Source organism: Streptopelia decaocto (assembly GCF_964273445.1).
Source record: "Streptopelia decaocto genome assembly, chromosome: 1".
NCBI lineage: Eukaryota > Metazoa > Chordata > Aves > Columbiformes > Columbidae > Streptopelia > Streptopelia decaocto.
In genome coordinates, this window is record NC_138663.1 from 83,708,621 (window position 1) to 83,736,406 (window position 27,786).

Genomic DNA, 27,786 nt, shown 5'->3' on the forward strand with positions numbered 1-27,786 from the left:
TTACTCGCATGGAGCACTGTAGCTCATCACCGTAGTTTCTTCTGGAAGATGAGAAAAAAAGTGCTGGTGAGATACATTTGCCAAAAGCTCTCTAAAGCAACCCATCATTGTGCCTCCGTTTCTAGGAGAGGCATTCCCTCAGCTTACAGGCCATGACTCTCCTCCACTGTGACATGTGACACCACTGGTATGTGTCAAAGATTTTGTATTTAGCTAGTCCAGATTCACCCCACATTTCTAGACCTTCCTCCCACTGGGGACCCCAGAGAACAAGTTGTTTTCAATGTCATTCTTCTAAGAGGGTCCTCGCTCTTCTAAGCCATCCCCTCACTGTGGTACCTCTGCCTTTGCTGTCTCCCACAAAATGAGCATTTGAAAGCATGGCTCTGAGCAACGTGCTCCCCTCTCATTGGGAGAGTTAAACCCTAAGTGGATCCACATACCAACTTCAAGCTTGCAAGTCCTGAGCCAGAAAAATAAGTGTCTACCATTTTGAAACCCAAGAGGGTAAGTCCATAACTAGAGAGCTTCTAATTGGTAGTTAGATAAGCATGTCAGCAGTGGTATTGTCTTAGGCTTGACACTTCAGAAAAATCCTTCCAGTGGTACATTTGGGTGGTTTCTGTAATACAGCATCTGAGCTCACCTGGCATGTAGTAATCATAGACCTTTATATTAGCTGGCTTATGATCCATCACTTGCATGTCCTGCTGCACCAGCAAAGTGTAGGTGTGAGGCTGTCTAGTCATCTAAGAACAAGAGACAGAAGGATTACGGCCAGAACCAAAGTCCTGTAGAAAAATCCCTTCTACCTGCTCTCAGGCTCCTGTGGAGACCTCACCACTGTGACAGATCTGTTCTGCTTTCCAGTCCAGCTCAGAAATATCTTTTACTTCATATGCTGTGGCCATCTCCCATTTTTTGGTCACCATATTTAACCCCCCTTATGAGAGACATCAAACCCACAGAGTTTAGGTATCTAAATTGTAGCACCAGCGTTGACCACCAATCCCCCATTCCCCTACAGTTCTGCTCTGAGCTTCTTCATGCATCTAGCCTCAGTGGCTATGTTCTTATACACGGTCCCATTACATCAGCTCTTATTCTCCATTTTCACACAACCCTCATCATTAGGCAGACAAAAGCAAGGTGTGGATGAACATCTGCTGGATGGTAGTAGTTACAGGACCTGCTGTTGATTGCGTTCCCCCTTGTGCTACCTCGTATCCTGACCTGAAGTTCTTCTCTCTGCTGCCTTTCTACTCTGCTGCAGGTGTAGTGAAAGCAGAAACTCTGCAAGTCTAACGCATCCACGCAACAATAACCCACTTACTACAAGGCTCAGCTTATTGACAGCTGGTGATGAAGAATCACAGAAATGTAGAAGTGCTCCTTAGAAATTGAAAAGTTTTTAAATTCATGCTAGGTCTTGTTTCTGGTGCTGTTTATGTGTGCATATAGCTAGAGAAAGGCTAGATAGGTAGCTAATCTGTTGACTAATGAAGCTGTGGAGCGAGAACTGCTGTTCGCACAACCATCTCATTTAATTTTGAGTGATCTTGGCAAACTCCATGAGCAACCTTGTATGCTCCCTACTACATTCATGCTGCTTAGGGGTTTTCTAAGAATTCAGGCTTGCTTGAATTTACTAGATGGATCCTACCAATACTCCCCAATCCTGATCAGACACTGTATATGGACTTTCAACAGTCTCTGAACAGTGTCAACAGATGTAGGCTTAATATCAGATTTAGCATCATGTGCCTCAAGTTAAGTAGCCCTGTATACAGGCTCTACAGCTGAACAGCTGCAGGCTGACACAACACACTTCTCCAGGTCAGCAAATCTGGCTGGTATGCAGGAACAACAGCTCTAGATACTTAAAATACTAATTGAACCAAGATACAAGAGTCAGCTAAAAGCTGTCTGCCAGTCCATAGTCCTCTTAATGATGACATTAGCCTAAATTCCACTCACTTCCTCCAGGTAGAGAATGACACGGTCAGCTTCACTTTCAACTTTCTTCACTAAAGGCATTTTCTTTAGCTGAAAATAGGGGAAAAAAGTAAGACTCTAACAGAAAGCAGAAATATTCAAGGATATTTGTCCTTGTGAGAGCACAGGCAAAATATTCACATGGCCAAGGAAGGCCTTAGGGTAGTGGAATGCAATGTATGGCCTGGAAGAGACTTTGGGTATAAAGATTTCTTGAGAAGAACCATGTTCCTCTGCCCACAGGAATAATCACAGTTCTGCATACAATCCTGCATGATGGACATCCACTATTTTTCCCATCCCAGCTGGACACAAACTCACAGTCTCACCTCTTCCAACGAACCTGCCACGGGACTGTATCCAGACAGCAGCTCCACTTGGATCAGGACCATGTTGGTGGACACACGGTTCCCTGTGTAGCTGCAGCAGGAACCCAGGGGACAGCACTACTGTTACTTTCTGAGCCATGATCTCCAGATACTCCAGCCCAGCTTTGGTGCTCAAGTGGAGGAATGTGCCTTTCCTTCCAGTGTTTCTCCTGTAAGCACACTTGCTCCTGTACTGTAATAAATCTCTGTGCTTCCCCTGACCTCTCTCTTAATTGTGCTGAGCCAAAGAGAATAAATTCCTGGGAAGGCTTCTGGAATTACCTTCTCCAGGCATGGCAGGGAATGTCACATCCTCCACCTGCTCTTTTGGAAGGCCTGTCCCAAGTCAGGCAGGTGTACAGCAAGGGAGAGTCAACCAGGGGCAGAGAATGGAAGACTTAGGAATACTTGTCAGCAGTCAGTGCCACAGGACCTTCACATCACTAGTATTTTAAGACCTAATCCTAGACGGAAGTGAGGCCCATAGATCTTGGGAGAACTTGTGGTGACTGGCATGATGATGAGATAGGGCTATAGCCTGAGTCATTGTCCGGGACCTTGTACCTTTCACCCAGCTGAGGAGTGCATAGTTAAATGAAGTGGGACATCTTAGCACTTGGACCTCATGAGTAAGGGAATCCTGGCCATCAAGAGACTGGTGTGGTAGCATAGGGGAGGCAAAGGGCAACTGAATATCTCCTACCGAGCATGAATCGTGACAGAGAACTGGCTGGCGTTGGGTGCAGTGCATTCTGTCTGCACAGACATGGCAAAGGTGATGTCACTCCTTGATGGAGGGATGTGGTACCGCAGAATGGCCTGCCAAGACAGAAAGAAGCTAGTTGGTAGAGAATAGCAGGGTTTTTACTGAACAGTACCTTTGTCTAGCACTGACTGCTGTTTGCTGTTTTGCTTTATTGTAGGAGAAAACTATATGGGAGAAGCAGAGTTTCTGCTTGTGCACTGCTTCTGGTGGTGGTCACTGGGCTTCTTGGAGAAAAGATGCAGCTCTGATTGGGTGGAGATGATCCAGACTTCATTCGGGGAATTGCTATTCCCTTTCTGTTGGATCCCAGCTACTACTACCAGCCTTGAAGCCCAGATTCTTGCAAATCACTGCAACAGTTCAGTCTTGTCTAAATAGCAAGGTGAGAGGTCCCCTGGCTTTCAAGGTTTTTCCCCAGATGGATCTTTTCTCCCTTGCTGGGCTTACCTGCAGGAAGAGGCACCCGTGGCCCTGTACATGCACTCTATAAACTTGAGGAATGGTTGGCAGCTCCACTGTCTGCAGTAGGAGGCGATTGGTGTTGTCTACTTGGATGTTTTGGCTGAAACCCTCAGAGGAGAGAGAAGCCTGGAGATTAGGTCCATCCTTGTTGAAGGTCTTACTTGCATACAGGGCTAGGGCTTCCAGGGCAACCACTGTGTCCTGAAGAAAGAGACACACATTGGGCAAAATAGGAGCCCTGCGTCCTGTGCATGCCCAGTCCTTAGCCTTTCCTTAATACTGCAGCCGCTGCACAATCAGGGTTGAACTTTTCACTTGGACTTTCAGCATGGGATAGTCTCAGAGGAATGACAATATTGACCCTTTCCAAACCCTCAGGAGCTGTAAATCCATATATTTAAAAAAATTTTCTTTTTTTTTTTTTTTAAATATATATTTTTTAAAAATTTATTTTTTACTATATGCTGACCTAGAACCCATTGCTCTCGCAAACCATAGCTGACGCCAGGTTCTCTGATGATGGTGGTTCAAGGGGATTACCTGAGTTGAAGCAAAGCCTCCATAAGGGTTCTGCTGCTTGACAAGCCAAGACACAATCTGAGACACCTTTCTGATTTCATCTGAAGACAAAGTTGACTTTGAAAGGTGAGCCATGAGGATACTAGATGTCAATTCCACATCAACAGATGGAGCCCGATACCAATATAGGGAGTCTTGTTCCTGTTTGGACTGTTGACTCCAGAATATTTGGTCATCTAGAGGTGGAGCGGGAACACTTATGGAGTGTGGATTCCTTTGGCCATTCAGCCCTGGGATCTCCACACAATTCTGCCAATGACTGTCTCTCCAGCCCCGCGGTCTTTGGTACCTGATATTGTGGCCGCCTCATCCAATCGTTTGAGGATTTTCTGCCTGAGTGCCTTATCACCTGCTACTGCAAAGGCATTTGCGGCTAATGCCAGGCTGTAGAGGTTGGAGCTGCCAGTATCAGCATTGACCAGGTCCCTTATACATTTCAGAGCTTTCCATACAACTGGGTCCTAGGATACAAATGAAAGCACACCAGTTGCTGGCAGAGTGCATGAGGAGGGAACACAGCCTTGATGTGTGCGAGGAGGGTAGAAACAGGGACAGGACACATAGGGAGAAAACTGGTACTGTGCCCCTGTGTGGACAAAGGCAGAGAGCCGGTGCACTGCCAGCCAGTCCCTGCTGCCAATACTCACGGAGCGTGGCATCCCTGAGTGTATGAGAGCTGTGATGATCACAGAGCTCATCCCCAGTCCCTCTTCCACTGCACCCTGCAGCCACCACAAAACAGAGAAGAGTAGGGTTACTGTGGGGAGGGAAGCGAAGAGGTTTTCCAGTACTTTCTGCTCCCTGAGCAAATTCCAAGCCAGTGCAGGCAACAGTGCTGGTCCTATTCCTCCACTAAGGAAGTGCCAGGGCTAGTATCCGCTCTTGCAGGTCCTGTTTGTGGGAGTACTTCTCAGCTACAGTGCCCCAGGCTACTGAGGGTAGCTGATTTCCTGCCTCTGCTTACCACTGAGCACACTCCGCTTTCCCCTCCCCCACAAAGATTTTCAGTAGTGGATTTCAGCACCAGGGGAAAGTGATGTTTCCACAACCCCACTGCAAGATGGCACCTCACTTGAGGGCCAGGACGATGACAAGGGTATGGAGGAGCATAAGAAAAGGTAGTTTTTGCAAGGGGAAGTGAAAGGTATCATTCCCTTCACTTGAAGGATTAATTATCTGAGGTCCTGTCTACTGAACTGCTGCTGGATCCACTTTGGTGGCACTTTGTGTGTGTCTGTGCATGCACAAGTGCTGTGTGTCTGATTGTATATGGCTCATTCCTGGCAAGGTTAATCTCACATGAGTGACTGCCATCAATCTTTATTCACTCAATTTCTGATCTGACTCTCTCTGTACATGGGGGAACTCATACTGTAGGAAGAATCAGCAGCTCAGGAATGGGAAAGGAAGCTAAAACAGTTTACCAAGGGAACAACACAGAGTTGGAAAACTTTTTTTTTTTTTAAGGTATATGTTAACTTTTGAGATGGGGCTAGAGTAGGACACTGGTTCAGTTCCCATGTACGTATCATCAAATGCAAACCTTCATCATTTATAACCTGAAAAAGTACCACCATGACTAAGCATAACCCTGTCACCCAAGGGTGACCTTGGGCACATCGGAATCTCCCTCCTGCAGTAGGGTTTGTTTGTTCTTGGCACCCAAACTGGGCCAGAAAGTGAAAGAGCTCTGAGATACCTAAAGAGCAGTCAGGACAAGTCATACCATCAGACCATTGTTGAAGAGCTTCCCCACACTCTTGAAGCAGCCAGATGGAGTCTGACTTTTAATCAGGGCACTGGCAGCATCCCTTATATTCTGCTCATCTATGTGGATGAAGTCCTGGGCTTGGCTGAAGGTCTTGAGGACAAGGGCAGTTAGCCTAGAGCCAAGGAAAGGAGAAGAAAATCAGACCGAGCCAAAAATTGATACCCATTTCTTGTAGGAGACAGGAGTCTCTGTGTCTTCCACTATCTCAGCCCTGGAGAGCAGTCCAGAGCTTCTGTGCAGGTGGAGAATTGGAAGCAATGCATGAGTTAGATGCTATTGAAACTTGACCTAAGATCCATTTGCAGCAAGAAAGAAAAAAATCGACAGTTAAGTGCTTCCCCCAGAGCTCTGCCAATTCCAAGAGGGTGTGTTTGTGTGATCTGAAGCCACGAGGGCTGATATTTGTTGCGCTCACTCAGCCATTTTCCCAATCTTGTTAAGGCACAAAGCACTCTGCAAAACTTGAAAAGAAGGTGTCTTTGCAGCCAGGTTTTCAGAATCAGCCTCAGTTGGGGTGCTCAAGTACAAAAAATCAAACAGGGGTACCTCAAGTCAGTTAATTGGCATGGTTCACTTCTGGAAAGTCTCAGAAACAGTTTCTGTTCAAAACTCCACACCCTCAGACTCCACCAGGTTCCCCAGACCAAAATCCAAGCCAGTTTCAGCCTGACCAGGTTAATCTGTTTTTCCTCAACTGTGTCTGGATATCTCTTCTTACCATGTGTTCCCTGGCTCACTTCCTTCCCCAAAGGCACTGTATGAGCCGTCTGTGTGCTTGTACAGGAGTTGCCGCTGATATCCTGTGGGAAAAGGGGGTAGTGAAGATGCTCTGTGTCTATTGCATTCTCAAGGTGACAATGTGCCTCTTCAATCCTGCTGATCATTATAGAGAACATTGACTCTGAGGAATTCAGCAAAGGGCTTTCAGGGGGGCCACCATGTACCCCTTGTTCAGCTGAGACACAGCAACCTGATTCACACTGCTGTAATTCCCATGGTGTCAGGCAAGTGATGCTACACAAATGCTGTTCAGCACCAAGCCTCTGCTGACATCTCCACTGCACAACCCGCTGTAGTGAACATCACCAGCTTAATAACCCCAAATGAGCATGAATCCACTTACCACTTTGCAGATAGCCAATTGCCTTCTGTTTGATTTCTGGAGTGAGTTGTCCTGTTTCTTCAAGGTATCGTGTGATAAAGACATTAGGGGCAAAATGAACCATGTTCTGCTCACCACAGCCACTGGGCATCTGGAGCAGCTCATCTATGTTGTCCAGTGCTGTTCCCAAAATGTCACCTGTAGGACAGAACCACAGCTTTGGGAGCTTTACATATTCTTGCATATAAAAAAAATTCTGATCTCACCAGTTCTCCAGATAATCTGCTAAGACCAGTCTCAGTGCACCTCTGCTCACACTATAGTGACTTTCATGTCTGTAGAGCCCTGTAGGAACAGTGATATGGTACTTGTCTGTCTTTCCCTTGGCTAGGTGAAATTATATGTCTATCTGTCCCAGTGTCAGTTGTATAAGAGACGGGATGCTTCTCTGGAAGACATGAGGGCCTAGTATCACACCTCACTGTACATATTCTCTCTTGTGAGACATGGTGACACCAGAAGAAAAGACTCCTGCAGAGCAAAATCTTACTTTCCAAGACCCCCATTAATCTCACCTAAGAAAGAGATGTGGGCTCTCTCCGACCCAAGGACCACGTTCTCCGGCATAGTGAATGTGATTGTCTCTGAAGCAGAAGTTCCTGCAGATGGCAAAACCATCAGAACAACAACAGGCAGAGGGAGATGGCAGACACACAGTCATCCTCAGGAGTCTGGTATCACCTCATCACTTGGCAAAGTCAGCATTCAACAGAGAGGATGACATAGAGATCAGGCCACCTGCTGATGAGTGACTACGCTATGGTTAGTTGGTGGCTTGGTGCTCCCCAGGAGTTTGTCATAGTACTGGGTAGAGCTGAATGGCTTTGCCTGCTCATAAAAGCTCCAAAATCCCTGACTTTCCCCTCCCAATGCACCTCCAGATAGTCCTAGAACTGTTCACACACCACACTGCTTCTGCTTGGTCTTCTTGCTCTGTGTGTATGTACAGCTCCAGTGACAAGATAGTCCCTGTATCTGGGGTACCTGCACCTACCTTTAGGGCACAGTAGTGAGGTGTGTGTCTTTTCCTCCAGTAGCCCCTCTGCCTGGTGAGGAGAAGGCTGGTCAGGTCAGAAGGGAGAGCAGTAAAATAAGACAGCAACTGTGCAGCACCCCACCTTCCTGCAAGCACCTGTTCCATCCTCCTAGGCCATGCAAAAGGCCTCACACAGACAGTGGGGATACGTATGCTGACAGTGAAGTGTCCCTGGGAAGCAGTTTTCTAAGCTGCTGCATGGCCTCTGCCCCCATTGTGCTGCTAGCAAGCAGTTCTGACATCTCTGCCCCATCAAATGGAGGTGCTCAGCTCATGCCCTGACCCAGCCTACCCTTAGAATCAATCCTTGATCAGCCTCCTCAAGAAACATGCCTACCTGCCTGGCTCACTCACCCTTCCCAGAGTTATCTACTTGGCTGTTTTGAGTCTGACCCACTTCCAACCTTGCCAGAACCTTGAAGAAGACTCTGACCTTCACCAGCAGGTGTTTAACCACTGTGTCCTTCCCTCCAGACTCTGGCACAACAGCTGTACTCTCAGTGCAAACATCTTCCTGTTCCGTCACCTCAGCAGTGACAGTGAAATTCACCTTCCCTAAAGAACAAAACATCAAGAGGCCAGTTGGCACAGTCATGCCTGTGTTTTAGTTTTCTCATTCATGCTTTGTATAATAGGCCACTCTCCCTTCCAGCCCAGCTCTGGTTTCCTCAAGCAGCTCTGCCAGTGCCTCCCACTTATGCCCGTCTCTCATCCCCTTACCTAATTTTGTAGCCTTCACATTCCAAAAGAATGTTTTTGCTGAATCAGGACACAGACAAGCAGTGAACCTGGTATTTGCATGCATAAACTCAAAATCCCTGGAGTCCATTAGGCTAAGCTGGAGCTAGAGGCAAAACAAAAGAGAGTTCAGATTACAGAGCTGCTGCTGTGTTTTTCCTTTCAGCTCCTTGATCCAAAAGTCAGTCAAGCCCAGAAGTCCAGGGTGAGTATGATGATGGCCCTGTTGCAATATCTATGGGCCACCAACAGCCCATGGACATTGCAGTCCTGTAGGGTTGAACTTACGGGGGAGATAGGCTGGACAGAGATGGCTCTGCACGGAGCTTTGTGAAGAGCTTCCTTGGTGTCTTTTGCCCAGTGCCTGGTGAGGCAGCCCCTTGTCTGGGTCTGTCAGTGAAATACTGTTACCACACATCCCTCCACCCAAAAATCATCCTGAAAGGAGCCACTCACCACCATGCACTGTTTCATGTAGCTGAAAACTTTGACTTTCAGGGGAAATGACTCCCCTCGGAAGATGGAATAGGGCAAGGTGGGTTCCATGAAGAAGGGCTTGAAGCTCTGCAGGCCGGTGATCTCTGAGATTCCCAACCCATGGCTCTCTGAGATGCAGAAAGTCATGGCTTTCCAGTCTGTTATACTGTCAGGTACTGTGGCAGCTAGCTCAGCAGTCCCTGAATCACTGAGGAAAAAACGGAGTGGAAGGGGTTGTCCATGTTATACAACCAGCCTGTATCTTCTGACATTTCAGCAACACTACCAACCAAACTTCCATCCACTTCCAGCCACAGATCAGCAGTCATTATTATGTGTCACTTACATATCTGCATCCACAAAATCAAAGACAGTCCTGCCCTGAAATGGGTGTGATCCAGCAAAATGAGATAGAGAGTTAGGGATCCTATTTTGCAGAATGTTGGCACATGGGAGAACTGAGAAAGCTGAGATATGTGAATAACGGAACAACAGTGGATGCTTGAATTTAGCAAGACCTTTGACTCCCATAGTACCTTGTAGCCACATTAGTGTGGACTGGACAAGTGGGTGATAAGGTGAGCAGAAAATGTGCTGTACCACTGGGGAAAAAGGGTGGTTATTGGTGACACAAAGTCCAGCTGGACCCATGACATCCCTCGGGAATTGATACTTGAGCCAATACTGCTTAGTGGTTTTATTAATAACCTGGATAATAGGAGAGAGGGCATCCTCAGCAAGATTAGCAGACTACCTTGGTATGTATTAGCAGACTGTACCTTATTGGGGAGGGATTCCTGGTATGCTGGAGGGAAAAGTTGCTATTAAGAAGAACCTTGACAAACTGGAAAATTTGGCTTGAAAATTAGTAAATACTAAATTCTGTATGTGGGGTGGAATAATACCATGCAACAGTGCAGGCTAGGCAGTGACTGGCTAGTAAGCAACTTTGCAGAATAAGAGGTGGGGGTTCTGGTGGATAACAAGTTGAGCACATCTCATGTGCTCTTACAGTAATGAAGGCCATCTACTTCTGGACTGTATTAAGTAGACTGCAGGGACTAGGCTGAGAAAAATTATTTTTCCCCTGTATTCTTCCCTTGTGGGACCACATCTGCAGTGTTGTGTCCCATTTTTGCCTTGCAGCATAAGAAAGATATTGACATACTTGGATGCATGCAGTGGAGGACTTCCAAGATGGTCAGGCGGCTGGGACATTTGATGTACAAGGAGAGACTGAAAGAACTAGGGTTTTCAAACTTAAGAGGGAAGATCTAGGGGAAGACATTTTTGTTTTCTACAGCTACCTAATGGGAAGGTGTAGAGACAATGGAATCAGACTCTTCTGAGGTGCATATTGATAGGATGAAAAGTAACAGACACAAGCTGGAATATGAGAAATTCTGACTCAGGATTAAAAATATACCATGAGGATAGTCAAATGCTGGAACACTGGAACAGGTGCCCAGATAGTTTGTGAAGTCTCCAACCTCAAAGATACACAGTCCTTGACTACAATAACTTGATCAAACTGGATCTGCCTTGCACAGGATGTTGAGCTACAGATCTCTGGAGGCCTCTTCCATCCTACAGGGGTCTATGATTTTAAGTTCCTCAGGATCATTTGAAAAATCTCAAGCAGAGACAGGAGGTGAACCAAACCTCCATTGTCTTTATTCACTTCTTCACACCTCCCTTTTCTTCGTGGGCACAGAAGGCAATAATACCCTGGCTCTGCTCCTGCCCATTCCCCCTCCACTGTGGCTGGCAGGAGGTCTGGATCAATGTGGGGCTACAGTCCATAATTACTCACTTGATGGGAACCAGAGTCCAGATGAATGTTTCTGGAAACCAGGTACGTATTGGCCCTGCTTTGCTAGCCAGCTCAACGTGCTCTGACTCAGCATGTTCAACAGCAGCATCTGTTTCTGGGTCCAAGTTGTCCAAGTCTGCCAGCTCTCCATAAGCTATTGGGAATACAAGCATTCATTCAGAGCAACTGTGAGATCAGGACAGAGTTCAGCTGGGGAAAGCTCAGCTCTCTGTCCCTCCCACTCCAATCCCATTTGTCCTCTCCAAGATGCCCTCAACCTACATAACCATTGTCTCCCACAAGAAAATCCAGGAGACCATATGGGTTCCAGTATATGTGTGTTCCCCCATGAGGGGGAGATAGCAGAAAGGCCTAGATACTGCCCAGTATCAATCTTGGCTCACTCTGTAGTTTCCAGCAAGACCTTTCCTAGTCTTACAAACAGATGTTCCTTCCTGAGACAGCTGCCTCATTTTCCCCCTTGAGCATATTATCTTTCTGCCTGTCAGCAGAAGCTTCCAGGCAGGTTCTTCCTGTGCAGCCAACCCTTCACCTTTTCAGTGTGCTGGACACACATAAACTTCAGGACCCTCCCTCTCTTCCTGTGGGGCACATCTTCTGTGCAACCTCCCACCCAGCTCTGGAGCCATCCCCAGTTCCTGAGCATACATGTTCAGCTGCCCTTGTGCAGCCTGTATGTTACCCATGATTTCCAAAGAAACAGGATAAAGATGTACACATGTAGTCATAGTAGAAGGTGGTCTGGGTGCGGCATTCAATTGGAGACTTGATTTTAAGGTTGGTTAAAAATGTTAGACCTGAATTCTGGAGGAAAGAAGAGGAGGAAAAGAAGGCAGATTTCAGTGCAGGGGGTGGTGTGCCTGAGGGTCTGTCTCTGCTCCCATGTTCTAGCATATTGCCCACCCTGTGTTGTTACACCTCAGCCTGACCTGTGAATTTATACAGGGAGAGAATGCAGAACCACCCTGCTCCCAAGGCCTGGTCCTGGCCACTCGTACCAAAGGAGGCTCTCTCCAGTCAGGATTGTGGGGGTGACCACTCGCATGTATATGTCCACACATGAAGTCGTCATTTTAGCACCACGGTTTGCTGCCCACCCTAACACAGACTTGGCCTCATCTTTCACCTGCTATTTCTTTCTATTACTCTTTCCCTCCTTTCCCCAGTCCCCCTTTTCTCTTAGGTTCATTGCTTTTGCAACCTCCAGTTTTATCTGACTCAGGCTGATACTTGCCTCTCCTTCCAATCCCTAGAAAGTCAGAGGGTCTCGAGCTTAGGATAAATGGAGAGCTGGGTTCTAGGGATATGGGTCAATGGGAATTTATTGAGCTGAAAGCATGGAGTGTCAGAGATCTCTTAGTTCAGAAGCTTGGCAAATTCAGAACTTGAAGTTGCCAGTGATCACAGGAAAGACAATCTGTGAAGCTACCCAGCTCTGACCTAGGATATGAAAGGACTCAGCTCTGGTAGTCAGGTTTTCTGGAAGTTAGATTCACCTTCAGAAGTTCATAGACATCTGGTTGAGACACTGCATAAGAGTATCTGTTGTACGTGAATGGTGACATTGTTCCTGGTGGAAGGGTGCTCTGAGAGGAACCAATGATTCCTGGGCTCTTGTGGATAGTGCAGTAGTCACTGTAAGAGTCTGTGAGGGTGCTGGGGTGCCCCTGATAATAGCTGAACATATTGTACACCTGTAGACCAAGAATGAAAACAGTACAGGTCAGTGTGAGAGGTGGGAAGTATTTCATTTCTATCTGGAGATTTTCTGTGACCGCAAAGGCAGAGCTTAGGTCCTGCCTGACACAAAAGTCTCACCCCAAAGGTTTTTGAGCTTCATGGAGAGCCTCCACAAGTTTTAGATACATAACATCAGAGATGAACATGAACCCCTCTGGGGTATGACTCCATAGTTGTGGCCACTTAGAGCTCATAGATTGTACCTGTGAGCTCAATGCATACAGTAAAGGTACCTTCCCTGTAAGAGTCATTAGATAGCCTCTTGTCTGACTGAAGACACATCCTGGATCCACCAAGACAGTGTCAAGAGGCAATTCAAGGGTCCTTAGACCCATTGCATCTGAGGTCTATAGGTGAAATTGAACCTTTCCACTGCCAAGGCATCACTTACAGTCCAGTTTGTGATTGGAAGCACTGTCTGTTTCATGTAAGCTGGAACAAAGAAATGGAACCTACCACACATCTTTTTGAACATAACTTTTTCAAAGCACTATCATGAATTTTTCAGGAGATGGAAGTCTCTTGCCATCTGGTTGCCACTGTGGCAAAGCACTCTAAGTTTAACAAAGATGTGCTTTTGGGCTATACTTAGGGTGGACACTGATCCCTTTGTAGACACTGAAAATTTTGACTGGTATTTGATGTTAGCCTTCATTTTTTCTCATTAAGCCATGTCCTATCCCCACTCAAGTGCCTTATTAACCAGTGCCTGCAAGGAGATACTCAAAAAGCATCTCTCCAATATTAGCAAGGCTCAGCACTAAAGTGACTCACACTATCTCTGGATAGCTCAGCCTCTGGCCTCAGGAGAAGGACACTCTGGTCTACAGCATGGATACTACATAGGGAGCCTCGTGCAGCCTGCAAATGGAGATGGACAGTCGATCCTGGGAGAGCCACTCTGCCTGAGAAGCCAAGCTTCACCTGAAACAGCAGAAGAAAGAAGGACTGAAGACACTGATAGAGGAAGGAAAGGAGAGACTGTGGGTGTTGGATTCTGCTGGACATACATTGCCAATTTGCAGTTAATTAGCTACCCTCCTGCCTGCCTGATGTTTTGTTCACTACTTACATGGTTCCTGAAGCACTTGGAGACTTTCAGACTGAAGATGTCCGCTGCCACTTGTCCTTCAGGGAAGGCAATGTAGACAAAGATGGTAGCCATGGGCGAAATGAGGTCAATGGGCAGACTGACATTGAAAGCCCCATTATACTGACCTGAAGAAAGAAGGAGAAATAGAAGAAGTATAGGAAGAGGCAAGGAAGTCTGTTTCCAAGGATCACAGCAGCAACATACTCATCCTCTATAATACTTCTGTACAGTTACGTGGATAAAGGCTATTCTGCCTTGCCTCTGGGGAGGCCACAGCCAGTCCAGGATGTAGGTTAGTGCCATTTTGTAGCATCAAATGAGGATCTTGTTAACAGTGTGCACTTGGAAGAAAAACGACTTTCCACTTGAGTCCAGCAAAAAGATTCAGTGAATTTTCTTGGAGGTGTCTGATAATTCCCGCTTGGCAGATAAACTCTGACAATTTCATCATTTGATTGAAAAAAAAATAGGTAAATTAAAAGACAGAAGAGAGATACCATATTTGCCATTTTCTCTTGACTTTTTGTGCCAGACCTGGGTATTCCTGTTGGTCTCAGATCTCTTTTCTCTCCTTTCTCATTTAGACTGGAAGTGCTTTCCTCTGGGTCCTTAATCTATCCCTGGTATTTAGATGCTCTTACCTAATGATGGATCAAGAAGTACTGTTGTTTGGCCATGATGTACAAGGGATCCTCTGGCCAAAACCTAAAGGGTAAAGAACAGAACAAAAGGTTGATAGTGCCCCTGCTCCATGCCTCTGGGCCAGCAAAGGGCCCTGTGCTGACACAAGCCCATCACAAAGCTGACCTCATTGATGGTGCTGCCTGGCACTCACCAGGTGGTAGAAGTCTGCTCTGGCAGCCCCATCCCCCAGCTCTGTGGCTAGGATGTGATACTGCACAGTGACCTGCTGCACGTCCCCACAGGGCAGCATTGGCCGCACTGGCTGGATCTTCACAGAGCTGCGGCTGGAAGAGTAGAAGGCCCTTGGTGTGAGGGATGCAGTGCCATAAGACACCCTCACATTTCGACCGCTTAAGTCCTCCGGCTGGGTCTTTGCCTGTGACACAGAAAATGTGACTCGGTGTCTGAAGATTTCCGACAGCTCTCCTCACACCGAAATCAAGACTGACTGTACAGTGGGTTCTGAACTCTCCCAGAGTAAGGTGTCTATTTCCACCTAAGCCAAGCTCAGTCAGCCCCTTTCTGTGGAGTCTGGCATTGTCTGCTCCACCATCTGCTGTGGAATCTGGCATTGTCTGCTCCTCTGGGATAATTAGCACTTAAAGAGGAGTCTGGGAGCTGTATACTACTAGGACTTGGGCTAAAGCCTGAACTTCAGCAATGCTGCTGCCACCCTGAGAGCAAGCCAGATTGTTAGACTGTGTAAGAGTGGCTTATTCATCCCTGGATCAAACCACTGAACCCTTTGCTTCTGTCTGGTACATGTGAGGAAAGTATGGATCTGCCCTAATATTGCATTTCACTGTTCAGTATTAGCCCACTCACACGCTGTATTTCTTTTAGCGCTTTCCCTGATCCATAGGGTAGAGGTGGCAGGGAACAAATGAAGATGAATAGCCTTGCTCATCTTTGACCTATGACCTATCTGCACTGAGACTATGATAGTAACATCTTTTGGACTTTCAGCAAGGTCAAGATCCATCATATAAAATTCTGTATGCACTCTGATAAAGAGACAGGGCTTGTCGTGAAGTGCCTTGACCTTGAAGTTGGGTAGAGCATGGCCAACAGGTTGAGAGAGGAGATTCTACCCCTCTACTCTGCCCTGGTGAGACCCCGCCTGGATTACTGCGTCCAGCTCTGGAGCCCTCAGTAGAGGAAATACATGGACTTGTTGGAGACGGTCCAGAGAAGGGTCACCAAGGTGATCAGAGGACTGTAACGTCTCTCCTGTGAGAACAGGCTGAGAGTGTTGAGGTCGTTCAGTCTGGAAGGGAGAATGCTCAAGGGAGATCTTATTGTGGCCCCTTAGTACTATAAGAAAGATGGTGGCAGACTTTTTATCAGGACCTGTTGCAACAGGACAAGGGTAATGGTTTTAAAGTAAAGGAGATGGGATTCAGGCTAGACATGAGGAAGAATTTTTTTGCAATAAAGGTGGTAAAATACTGGAACAGGTTGCCTAGGGAAGTGGTAGATGCCTCATCCCTGGAACCATTCAATGCCAGGCTGGATGAGGCTCAGAGCAATCTGATCTAGTTGAAGATATCCCTGCTCATGGCAGAGGCCTTGGACCTTTGAAGGTCCCGCCCAACCCAAACTGTTCAATTATTCTATTATTAGAAATCTACTCCTACGACCAGACAGAGAGTCTTCCCTGTTCATGGGAAAGCAGATGAGAAGTTTTCTCTCTCAATTCCCTGTTGATGGCATCCCCATTTAGCTTCTTACATCCTGATTACCTGCTCTGCTCCAGATTGGCTTGGAACAACTGGTTCCTTACTAACTTTCCTTCTTTCTTCCCTAAGTTTTCTGCCTCTTATATCCCAGTTTTCTCCTAACTCTTACATTATGTGGAAACACCACACAAACTGGTCACTGCCATTTTATTCTCCACATATATTTTCAGATGCTTATTCCCTAGTTCCTTTCCTACCTTCTTATTCCACACCATGTGGGAGTTTTTCCTTTGCTCTTTGCCCATGTCCAGCCCCGTAAAGTGCTTTCCACCTCAGAAGGAGTTACAATGTAGGCAGACCGCAGTCACAGTTTCATGGGGTCCCTGTCCACTGCTCCATCTATCATCATGTCTCCTGACTGGTCAGGGACTCTGTGTGGTACCAGCAGTCAGAACTCTGGCTCTGCTTTGGGCTATTCCTCTTGCCCTGGATCTACGATTTCATTGTTCCATGCCTCAATCTCCCTGGCTATACTGAGACAATTTCATAGACTATAGATCTGAGGGATGCATTGCTTAATGCTAGCCAAATCCAATGTAATTATTGGTCTTAACCTGTAGTAGAACTTTACTGCTGTTGTCCCATGCTGACGTCTCTAAGGTGAAAGATGCCATCCCAGTGTCATCTGTGAAGTAAGTCTTGATCTGCTTCCTGCTACCATGGGACACTGTAAGAATCACTTCCTTGTTCTTCACGTGTGTCCCATTGGCACTTTTGAGTTCCAGCTGTAATGATGCAGAGAACAGTCGCAGAATTGGAGGCCTCAGGATTGAAAATCCACCTCACAGTAGAAGTTCCAGTTCCCCTCTCTGAAAAGGGACTCTGTGGCAGAATGCAAACCCCCCTCTCTGCCCCTCCCTCCTTCGATATGGAAGGAGTAGACACATCTCCCTATCTCCCTGCTGTTTGAGGCTAACAGCTTCTTTTGTTTGGCCTCAGGAGCCCCCTGGCCAGGGTCATTAAGAGAGAGAAGAAGGGAGTGCTGAGGTGCCAGGGAGCCGCTTGGCGCCCACGGCCAGTGTGGGAGATGTTTGGAAGCTTCAGGGGCACCCCACAGCCAGTGTGGGGGTGCAGAGAAGTTTCTGGAATGCCCACAGTCAGATATGATCAGGCTATGAAAAAAAACGGGATTCTCGTTGTAACTCTGCCCTTTGTTGCGGATCTCTTGGAGCACGAGCCAGATGCTGCCGCCAAGAGCCCCGCCTGGGATGGAGACTCCACTTGCCTTGCCGCCACATGTGTGAGTAAAATTAGTCCTTGCAGGATTGCAAGGGTATCTACTTTCCGTGCACATTTGCATGCGTACTTTCTGTGCTCAATACAAGCACTTGTAAAATTAATCCTCGCATAATCATGGGTGTATTTTCCTACCGTGCTTCCACATAAGCACGTGTAACTTTTTGTGCACATTTGCAGGCTTATTTTCCATGCTCAATACGAGCACGTGTATAAAATTAATCCTTGCATAATCACGGGTGTATTTTCCTCCCATGCTTCCACATAAGCATGTGTAACTTTCCGTGAACATTTGCAAGCATATTTTCTGTGCTCAATACAAGCACATGTATAAATTATGTCCTCGCACAATCACAAGTGTATTTTCCTCCCGTGCTTCCACATAAGCACGTGTAATATTCTGTGTACCTTTGCACGTGTATTTCTCCTCGCAGGATTGCGAGTGTTTTATAAATTCACCCTCGCAGGATTGCAAGTGTACACTTTCCGTACTCAATATGAGTACGTGTATCCCTTTAAAATAATCCCACACCATGTTCAGGCAAGTGTGTACTCCTCCCGGACTCAGAGACGGATCCAACACTGTTTTGGGTGAAGCCATGTGCATGCACTGTGTGGACTGCCTGTTGTATTAGTTGCTGCGCCTTAATAATTTTCCTTAACTGATATCCGAACCTGTGTTCAAGTCACTTTTGGAGTGCTAAAACCCTGTTTCTCACTGGTTTAATAAAAGTTGTTTTGGACCCTGTTGTCCCTTAAACTAACCTTGGGGTGCCTCCGTGACAGACTCTCAGTATGAACTCTAACTTCACCAACTGCTCCCCATTTATGCAGCAGCCATCTCATCTGGCAAAGCCATGTGCCTATCCCATGGTCAGACCTTTGGATTAACTCTTGGTAGAGATGTCAAAGGAGAGACTGGGACAGATGACTGTGCTAGTATCTTTGGGCAGCTCAGACAAGGGGACCCCTCAGTACTTCTGTGCCTGCCATCTCCTTAGGCTCAACTTCTGGCCTTTCCATGTTTCTGTGCTGTTCACTTACATTTCCATAGTAGGGAGCTCCTTGCTGATAGTAGTAGCTTGTACCCCAGAATTGGAGAGTTGTGATATCAAAAGTAACCTTGCAGTTTTCAGTGGTGTTGAACTCCACTCCTAGGAAAGATGGAAGGTACATGCAGGTGAGTATCACATGTCTGAATAAAGGCAGCAGGATTGGATGGACTGAGGTAAGAGGTTGCTCATAGGAGGTTGTAGTTTCTCCATGTAACTTCAGGAGTCATTTAACACACGCACTTCGCAATAGTGCCTCCTACATTCTGACCTGCTAGACTGACAGCACTCTACTAGGAGGTCTCTGACAGTTCTCAAATGCTCTTTCTGACTTTGTTTAAGATGGTCTTACTTGTAATTATCCATTCCCATTCTCCTCCCATTCTCACAGCAGAGTCACTAGAAGGCAAAATTTTGTGTTGCCTTCGCCGTGTTAGTTTACAGTCTGCTGTTTTGTCATGTGGTGCCCACCTGAAATCACTGTAGTTGTTTGCTATGTGAACGTATGTCAATGCTTTCAGCAAGGGCTGCAAAACATTTTCTTGCAAGGAAAGGTTTGTGAAATTTTGTACAAGAGAAAACCTTATAGGATGGGATATTTAACAGTAGCTCTGGACAAGTATCCTCATCTCCCTGTCTGGGATGTGGATATAAAACAGTACACAGTTGGGGCCTTGATTATCACTGGTTATTCTGAGTATCTTCTAATTCCAATGGACTTTCCTAAAGTATGGTTTAGGAGCAAGAGAACCTGGCCTCATCCACCTCTGTGCACATTTCTACTGTGACTAGAAGACAAGAAAAAGTAGCTCTTGCCCATCTCTGACAAACCAAGGTGACTGTCAGAGCTGGACTGGCCACAGCTTGTGCAGGAGCAAGCATACTGGTAAAGCTCATCCTGCATCTGGGAGAATCCACATGTTTTATGTGAGTCAGACCTGGGTGCTATGGTACATGAGAACATCCATGCTGCTGTGATGCTCCCAGGGAAGACACAACCCTCTGAACACTTGACCCCATGGCAGCCAGTGCAGATATCTCCAGTGGTTTGATGGGAAGACACAAGGATCCATGAAGAGTCTTATAGATGGAAATCCAAAGACAGGCATGTTGCACGAGTGTAAAGTAGAATATTTTCCACAAAGTGTAGAATCAGTTTTTGGTACCTGTTCCACTTTCTTTCAGAAAAGCCACAGCTTCCAGGTTGAAATCATAATTGTCACCATGCTTCTGGTGGTAGATTTGAATATTCACCTCAGTACCAAAGCAGCCATCCTTGTTTGTCTGGGGATGCAAAATTGTGTCTGTTAACCAACCATGAATGCTCTAGTCCCTTCTGTAGTGCAGATCAAACCCAAGGCCCAGAAGTCTAAAAGTACATGACAAAGACACTTGAGTTAAAGCATCAACTCCCATACTAACATGAAACATACTGCTTTTCTGTGGAGCAGTCACTAATAGGAGATGCTGTTTCACAGGTATCTCATCTTCACACATTCACTCATATGCCAGTAGCAAACATGAGTTGTCATTTCTCCCTGATGACATGATTTCTTCTGCTAAGGCAGGATTTATCTTTAAGATATGTGGTGCATTACTTAAAAATATGTAAACAAATATAGATACATTAATTCAACCCTAAAGATGAATGAGTAAAGTTTGTGCTAATCTGCAATTGCTTGTTTAGCTGCAAGGCATAATCTCTGTGTTTCCAAACCAGCTGTTTCTGGGAAACAGCACATAGATTTTTGCACCAGATTAAAAAGTGGTGCTAAAAAACATCCAGTGGAAGTGAATTGATGTGGAGAGTGTTTGTATTTTTTATTGGTTTGTTGCAACACCATTTTGTAGGCAAATCTGCAATAGTTAGCTTGCCCACAGATGCTTCTTCCTTTGAGTGCATCTCAGAGCTGTCAGAGAAATCACTGAGAGAGGCTAAGGTTACTACACTAGGGATTTAAGGACATATCAGTTGTTCAACCCCAAGAAAAGAGCACGCTGCTTCAGTAGCTGATGCCTGTCCCGTTCCTCCCTTTAGTATTCTTCTCTCTCTTTGCCCTGTTCCTCTCTTTTGTAAGAGGAGCGTATGTCCCATATGCTCACCTCGCCAGTGTAATCCTTACAAATACTGTGCTTGGCTTTGGAAGACTTCCGATTATAGCGGATATGTTTACGGCACACCACAGCCTTCACAATACCATGGACTGGTTTCCCATATGTGTACCTGGCAAACATGGCAGAGAGGATTACACTCACATACAGAAACACTGGCTCAAGGGTGAATAGTATCAGCTTTAGTCTGTGGTTTGCAGCTATACAACCCAGCAGCATGCAGTATCTTCATGATTCATGAGCTCAGCAGAGGCTAAGAAGTTAAAGTGACTTAATCAGACTGAGATAGAAGGCAGTGGTGTATGAGTTCTCTTAAAGTCAACACTAGTCCCACCAGGCAGTTCTAGGGGACATCATGCTGGTCAAAAGTTGAGTCATTATTCCTTCCACACTGGCACTAATCATTGCAGCAAAGGTGGTGTATTGTAGGGCACATGCCCCACTGAGGAGATCCACTGCTACACTTTCAAACTCACAGACGAAGAAGTAGGGAGAGAGAATATTGAGAAAGGTGAGATTCCAGGAGAATTCCTTAGCAAAGAATGCTAGGGAACCAGACTTTGGGGTGGGGGCAGGGCTGTCAGAGACTATTTTGAGATCAGTTGTGCAGTTTCCAACCTAGTAAGATTGCACCTTCTGCCACAATAAGTAAGCTCACATGCCACAGACGTGGAGACGAAAGTTCTCCTCCAAGATGGTGACCACCTGAGGCATCTGAATGGAGACATTGAACTTGGGCAGTACTGTGTGAAAGCAAGAGAAATATAATTCAGTGGGAACAGAGACAGCTGATTTGTTCCAATCCTCCCTAAGTGATTGTTTACAGAATTTTGTCCCTTCATTGCTTAACTACCAGAACAGGGCCTGGTAGCAAGGCATCAGCAGCCCAGCCAGAAGATTGTGGTGGGAGTAGACAGCCTCAGTCTCCTCCCAGAGCACAGCTGTGGAACAGCGCTTTGGTCCATCCACAGGACATGGGAGAGGAAAAAGAGTGGGCCAGAGCGAAAGTCAATTATTACATCCTCTGGCAGACAGTTGGACATCTCAGCTGTTAGCACAACTAGCACAGCTGTTCACAGCTGCATGGCCCATTCAACTCTGTGTGAGAGAGGGGGATGGAAGATATAGATCTTTCTCTGCTGCTGTCAGCTCCCTGAGACTCTTACCATACTCCTCTACCCTGAAGGTATGTGTGCGGTCAGGCATCTTGATGGTGTACTCTCCAACTGGTGCTTCTGCAGCCAAAGGGAAGGACAGATCCACAATGCCTCCCACAGGTATAACATTCAGCCACTGTGCAATTCGGTTCCCTTTGGGGTCCTGCATAGGCAATAGTAGAGAGTAGTTATTTCCCAGTGCAAAAAGAGACTCTTTTGCAGGCTGTCCAAGCTACGACAGCATGGTCTGAGCAGATATCCTTTGTCCTGAGAGCCCAGATCTATGACACAGCTACAGTGCCTAGGTGAGTTTGAGATCGAAGAGAATAGGGCTTTTCTCCCTGTCTCATTGACAATCTATCATATTATAGCTCTTTGGTGGCACCACCATCTCACTGACCACTGCAAAACAGTGGTTTACAGCCTGCCTGTCTCACTAAGAGATACAGTTGAGATTCCTGTGGTGATCTGGGCTGGTGTAGCCCCAAGGTCACTGTGTAGGGGGTCAATCCTGACAGCTAATGCTGTCTAAGGCATGAACTAGTTGGGAGTGGGGAGTCTAATGTCTTGAATCCCCAGGAAAGTCTGGGGAAATGCATCCAAGACTTCATGCAGGGAACCATGAGGCCTGGTGTAGAAAGGAAGATGTTGAAGACCTGGGGTGCAAGGGCATTTGGAGGCTTTGTTGACTGTCACGGTCAGTCCATGGCACACAGTATTCTCCCACTGCTGGGTCTTCGGAGGGCAAGATGCAGAACTCTGGCTACAGTCACACTGCCCAGCCAGGAAGGACTCTGTGATGAGTTGGTAGGTGCTTTATAAACATATGGAAGAAGTGTAAACTGTTGTTTGAAAGGGTGAAGCTCGATCAGAGTACTACGTGCTTATAAACTGACATAGAGCATTGCATAGGCATCTCAGAAACCATATGTTTATGTGTTGTTTGCTTGGTGGGTATGGCATTCAGATGTTTATTAGCTTCTGCCATTGCTAGTTGGAACTGTGACATCTCTGCAATAGGTTATGACAAATGACCCACCACTTTCAGGTATCTTTCCTCAGCCTGAGTGATTGCAGTCTGTATTTTATCTATAATACTGAAACTAAACTAACAGATATTAAGAACAATATCCTGAAGGCTGCTTTAGGAAGTTTCTCTAGCTGTGTAAACGCTACACTAACTGGTCAAACTCACATTTTCTGTATGTTAAATATAAAAGTCTCCTTAAAGAAACTTCAGGATTTTCACAAATCTTCAATTCACATGCTAAAGGGACTAAAAGTGCTGTGATCACTCTAGAAAAGTTTGCTGGACTGACTTTCAATGGCACCCATCCTTTATTGCAGGGACTCCTGCATGATCAGTATCATGACAGTGTGCTGCCAAACTTGTGTGGCTACTAAAGGAAGGAAGGGCAAGAAGTCGAGGACTGTTCCCATTCATTCTGAGGTAACTGGCTTTCTGCATCCATATTTCCCCAACATCATCTCCAAACCTGTTTCTTCCCCATGGTAAGAAGAGATCACCACTTTCAACAAAGTAGGTTCTTTACCTTCAGTTCCACCAGGCGGTGCTGTGGGGAGGAAATAACAGTTACTGGTGGGAAGCTTTCAGGTAAGTTACCACTCACGTTTTTGTCCCCCAACCACTGCCTGTGACCCAACCTCATAAGCAGTTCCTGCGTTGCTGTTTATAAGCACCAGAAGCAACACTGAGACTAACTGTCCACAGATGGATCACCTGGCTGGGCCAAGCACTGATCCAGAAGTCATGGAAGCAGCCCACAGCATTTTCAGACGTATTAAGGTTTCTCCTCTCTTGACTTACCGTTTCATTGCTGGCAATAAGGTTCTGATCCAAGGTTACAATTTGCAACTTGACTATAGAACAAAAGAAAAACAGGACTGGCTGAAATGAAATCAAGTCTGTTAATAATAATAAAAATGTATGGCTAAGACTGATGTGTCCATGTGCTTCGCTGAGAGGGTGAAGGCAGCAGCGAAATCCATCCACTCCTGGGCCTGTGCTCAAAGCCCTGCTCTGAGCTGGCAGCCAGCTAGATAAAAAAGTGGCATAGGAGGTGGTGTGGGGTTTCTGGGAAGGCTGGCTGTATTGGTGAGAAAGGGCATTTTTCTGGACATTGGACCTGTGATGGGGCACTCAGTCTTGCCAGTGGAAAAGGGGTAAGACATGGGGCAAACAGCTGTACCCTGTGGTGATCTGAGCTGTGCTAGGGTAGTGATGGGGCTTGCAGAACCGTGATCATTGTCTGGGGAAGCCTGAGGGAGAGAGGGGGATTTAGGGCACCGACAGACTACTGTGGCTTTGACTGGAGCAATCCTGAATATAACACAGTGGTGCCTGAACCTTTTCTCATGCATCATCCAGAACATACAAGCACTGTTCACACTGGCATGCTGTCTGAGTACAGCTAGTACTGGAGATAAAATGTCTCATGCTGACTCAGAAGAGAGGTATCCCCAAATCTTTCAAAGCCCAGAGGGACCCCATCTCCCTTGCAGAGCTGGCCTCCCTCCAAGTGCTAGAGGCTACCCTATATCTTGTGGCCTGAGGACTGCTTTTTCTCTCACAAGACACGGCATTCTCTCCATACCAATCTGTCCAGGTTTATACACAGGTTTGTCCGTCTGGATAAAGGTCTTCTTGTCCGCATGCTTGATTAAGACTTTCTGTTTCTTCTGAAAATTTGAGCTGGCTTCCAGGACTGCTATTACAATAAAAGCCACTTCATCGGGGTTTCCAACAGGAGGAGGGACCTGCAAGCATAGTTTAACCATCATTCAGGGTGAATTGCATTCATGGATCCCCAGGATGTTGGCATAACAATTAAGATACTGCTTTTATATTGCTCCAGTTCTTCTTGCCCTTAAAGACCTCCCAGTGCTTTTCAGAATGTTTTCTAGAAGAGTAAAATATCAGAGGGGCTACACAGCAGGAAGGAGACTGGTAGACCTATTCACGCTGACACAGAAGATTCGGTGCCCAATTAAGATGTCCTCATGGGAAGACAAAATTATTTGCCTTCCTGCCCAGCAAGAGTAGAACTCATGCACTATCCACACTACTGACAACCCCTGGAAATACCTTCCTCACCTGGAAGCTTGTGCAATGAAAGAAGGTGAGCTGAGAGATGGACTGAGTGATCAAAGTCTCATTCCCAGCTCTGCTTTGCAAGGTTACTGTCACATGGATTGGGACTGCTTGCTTTCTGCTTAGTTGGAGGCACACTGTCTCTGAGAAGGGATAGTAGAGCTGAGATGGTATTGCCACAGCATAATTTCTGTTAAAAAAAAAAAAGTAAAGAAAAAAAAAGTGAGGTGAAACTGATTTTCTAAGAGGACAGGTTTTGCCCGTAGGATTTGGGTACTTCCTAATAAGACTTCTGGTCTCTTCATTCTACTGTCACGATGCCAGTAGGACAAGATGGCATAGTGACAGGTGGGACAAGATCACACTGTTCACTATGCCAGTGCGACAATATCACACTATTGTTCTCTTCTTTAGCCAACATTCAAGCAGGTTTGAAAATTCTTGTTACTGATTCCTCCTGCTTACTGCTTCTGGACAGATTCAGCCAGTGGCATGATTTGCAGCAGCAGAAGGTCAGGGTCTGGAAAGGTCAGAACAGCAGGAGGCAGAGGCTACCTTTTGGTAGTTTTTAGCTGGAGCTCAGCACCCTGGCAAGAGAGAGTCAAAGTCCTGCTGGCCAGGAGCCTGGAGTGCTTTCACACTTGAGTGCTGTCAGGCTGCCTTGAGCAGCTTGTTTGCTGCTGATATTAGGGGATCTGATAACAGATGCCAATGGCATTTTGATTTTCCTACTTAAGCTGACTTACGGCACCTCCCCTCTCCCACTGAGCCAAAGGATGGGAAGACTCACTGCTTGAACCTCCTGTAACCTCCCTTGCTCCTAATGACCCTTTATTCTGAAACATTTTCTTACACCCATTTGACAATTCGTCCCTTGCCTGCCAAGCTATAAAAGTACAAGACAGCATCTCTGAAGATGTGATTCAAGGATCCCAAGAGCCAGGCTGGATTACTTTCTTATGAATCTACAAAAAACATTGGTATACAGGTAGGACAGCAGACAGTCTGTTGAAGCAAGCAGTATTTCCACAGAGCAAAGCTTTGTGCTGAAGGTAACTGTGGGAAACAGGTAGCAGTAAAGCATCTTTTGATGAGATCTGTGTCAGCTTATGGAACATATCCTAAAGGAAGAGGCTGTACTCCCACTGAAAAATATTTTGAAAACTAGACTTGTGCATACCATACCACACATGGCAGGAGGGAACCCAACTACATCGCAGTGACATATTTCTCACTATAACATCTACTGTTTGAGCATAGCAATGTTTCAGTTTGCATTTATGCCATGGCTGCAAAAGCAAAGCCCTTTAAAAATCAAAAGCAAGTACACAAGCCAGTATATCATATCAGTGACAGCTGGAACAGGAGTTTCATTCAGGATAAAGTATATAAAGAGAAACAGTGCTGGGAATTGTCCTTGCTAGAGATCTGAGAAAAGGCATAGAGGGAGCAGACGGACAGCCAAGACAGAATGACTACACTTCTTGACAAAGAGCACTGCTATTAGATACTTTGGGCTCACATTTGCCCTGTTTGTAGAGACATCCAGCCTTGTCTGCTAAATATTTAAATGGTGACCTATTACTCTGGGGAGAAAAGCATAGCCCAGAAGGAAATGTATTCTGGAGCACAGTAGTAGAAGTGAGATGCTGGCAGGTCAGAATTAAACACATGCAGAAAGTTGGCAGAATTACTCTGCCTCTCATTGCAGAAATACGTGGTCTAGTGCCTCTCAAAGGTACTAATGGGAGAGCCAAGTAGTAGAGGAAGTGGGGCAAGGAGGGTGCATGAGAACCAAGTGAATCATTGGAATTATGAGAAATTATGCCTCTCTCGAAAAGTGTTAGGACTTCCGTCCTGTTTCTGTCACACCACCGCCCCCCCAGTATTCCCAGAAGACCAGAGCGTGTATGCGAAGCAGCTGAGGTTCTTACAGCATTTCAGGCATTCCAGCTGTGCTAGGCAGGAGAAGGATGCTGCCCCAAAGGAAAGCGATGCTCCACATAGCTGATTGCAGGTAGAATCCCTCCACGGAAAGCTTAGCCTCTCCTCTGCCCCGCTTTGTCCCTGCTTCTGCTGTCTTCCTATTCTCTCCTCCTCATGCAGAGCTGAAGGACTCCGCAGCTCCTACCCTGAGCAGGTGCCCATCTCTCTCTTGGTTTCAAAACCAAGGAGGTGGAAATTGTGCTGCGCATGGCGGGGGCTGGGATGTGGGTGGGTAGAAGGGGTGGAGACAATATTTATTGCCATGCCAAAGGCATTTGCCTCAAGGATTTATGGGATTCATTGTTATTTCTCAGCAAGATGACTTGCTCTGCCTTATGCAGCGCAGTTGGTGACAGCAAGAGCGTTCAGTAACTGTATTTGGTACAGAGGCCTAGTTTTCATACAGTATTTCATCAGAAACATCCTGGGACAAATTAATTCTTTGTGATGTCAGTGGATTTTGTTTTAGGGTTCTTCTTCTGTAGAACTTCTTTTTTATGTATTATTTACTTCTTACTGAAATGTCACTTCTGCCCTGCAGCCTCCAGCCAGACCAGCCCAGGGCTTCACACACAGCTCTACCAGTGTCCCCATTCCTCCCTGTAACAAGGGAAGAACTTTAGCCTGTTATTATCTTTTTGTTGTCTATTTGTTCCCATTTAACCTCGGAGGCAGCTAATTGGATGA

General features: G+C 46.2%; 2 protein-coding genes across 2 annotated transcripts in view; one reads left to right on the forward strand and one right to left on the reverse strand.

Moving 5' to 3' along the window:
- Window positions 1-2,562, forward strand: part of LOC309450135 (alpha-2-macroglobulin-like protein 1) — a gene marked incomplete at its 5' end in the record, with an annotated part of 28,688 nt that extends 26,126 nt beyond the window's left edge. The window contains one exon of the mRNA XM_082072808.1: window positions 2,239-2,562. The remainder of the gene's footprint in view (window positions 1-2,238) is intronic.
- Window positions 1-27,118, reverse strand: LOC309450144 (alpha-2-macroglobulin-like protein 1; the record flags this gene model as incomplete). Its single annotated transcript, XM_082072820.1, has 35 exons — window positions 1-41; window positions 647-749; window positions 1,978-2,046; window positions 2,325-2,415; window positions 3,067-3,182; window positions 3,577-3,792; window positions 4,132-4,346; window positions 4,460-4,631; window positions 4,818-4,892; window positions 5,897-6,053; window positions 6,660-6,741; window positions 7,065-7,241; window positions 7,619-7,702; window positions 8,098-8,149; window positions 8,573-8,694; window positions 8,860-8,983; window positions 9,334-9,562; window positions 11,168-11,321; window positions 11,905-11,992; window positions 12,685-12,882; window positions 13,703-13,852; window positions 14,001-14,146; window positions 14,663-14,726; window positions 14,857-15,081; window positions 16,999-17,169; window positions 18,725-18,834; window positions 19,899-20,016; window positions 20,836-20,956; window positions 21,503-21,587; window positions 22,011-22,164; window positions 23,555-23,575; window positions 23,830-23,882; window positions 24,617-24,779; window positions 25,117-25,303; window positions 27,048-27,118. 35 exons carry the CDS (start codon window positions 27,116-27,118, stop codon window positions 1-3), a joined length of 4,404 nt encoding a protein of 1,467 aa, XP_081928946.1.
- Between the last annotated feature and the right edge of the window lie 668 nt (window positions 27,119-27,786).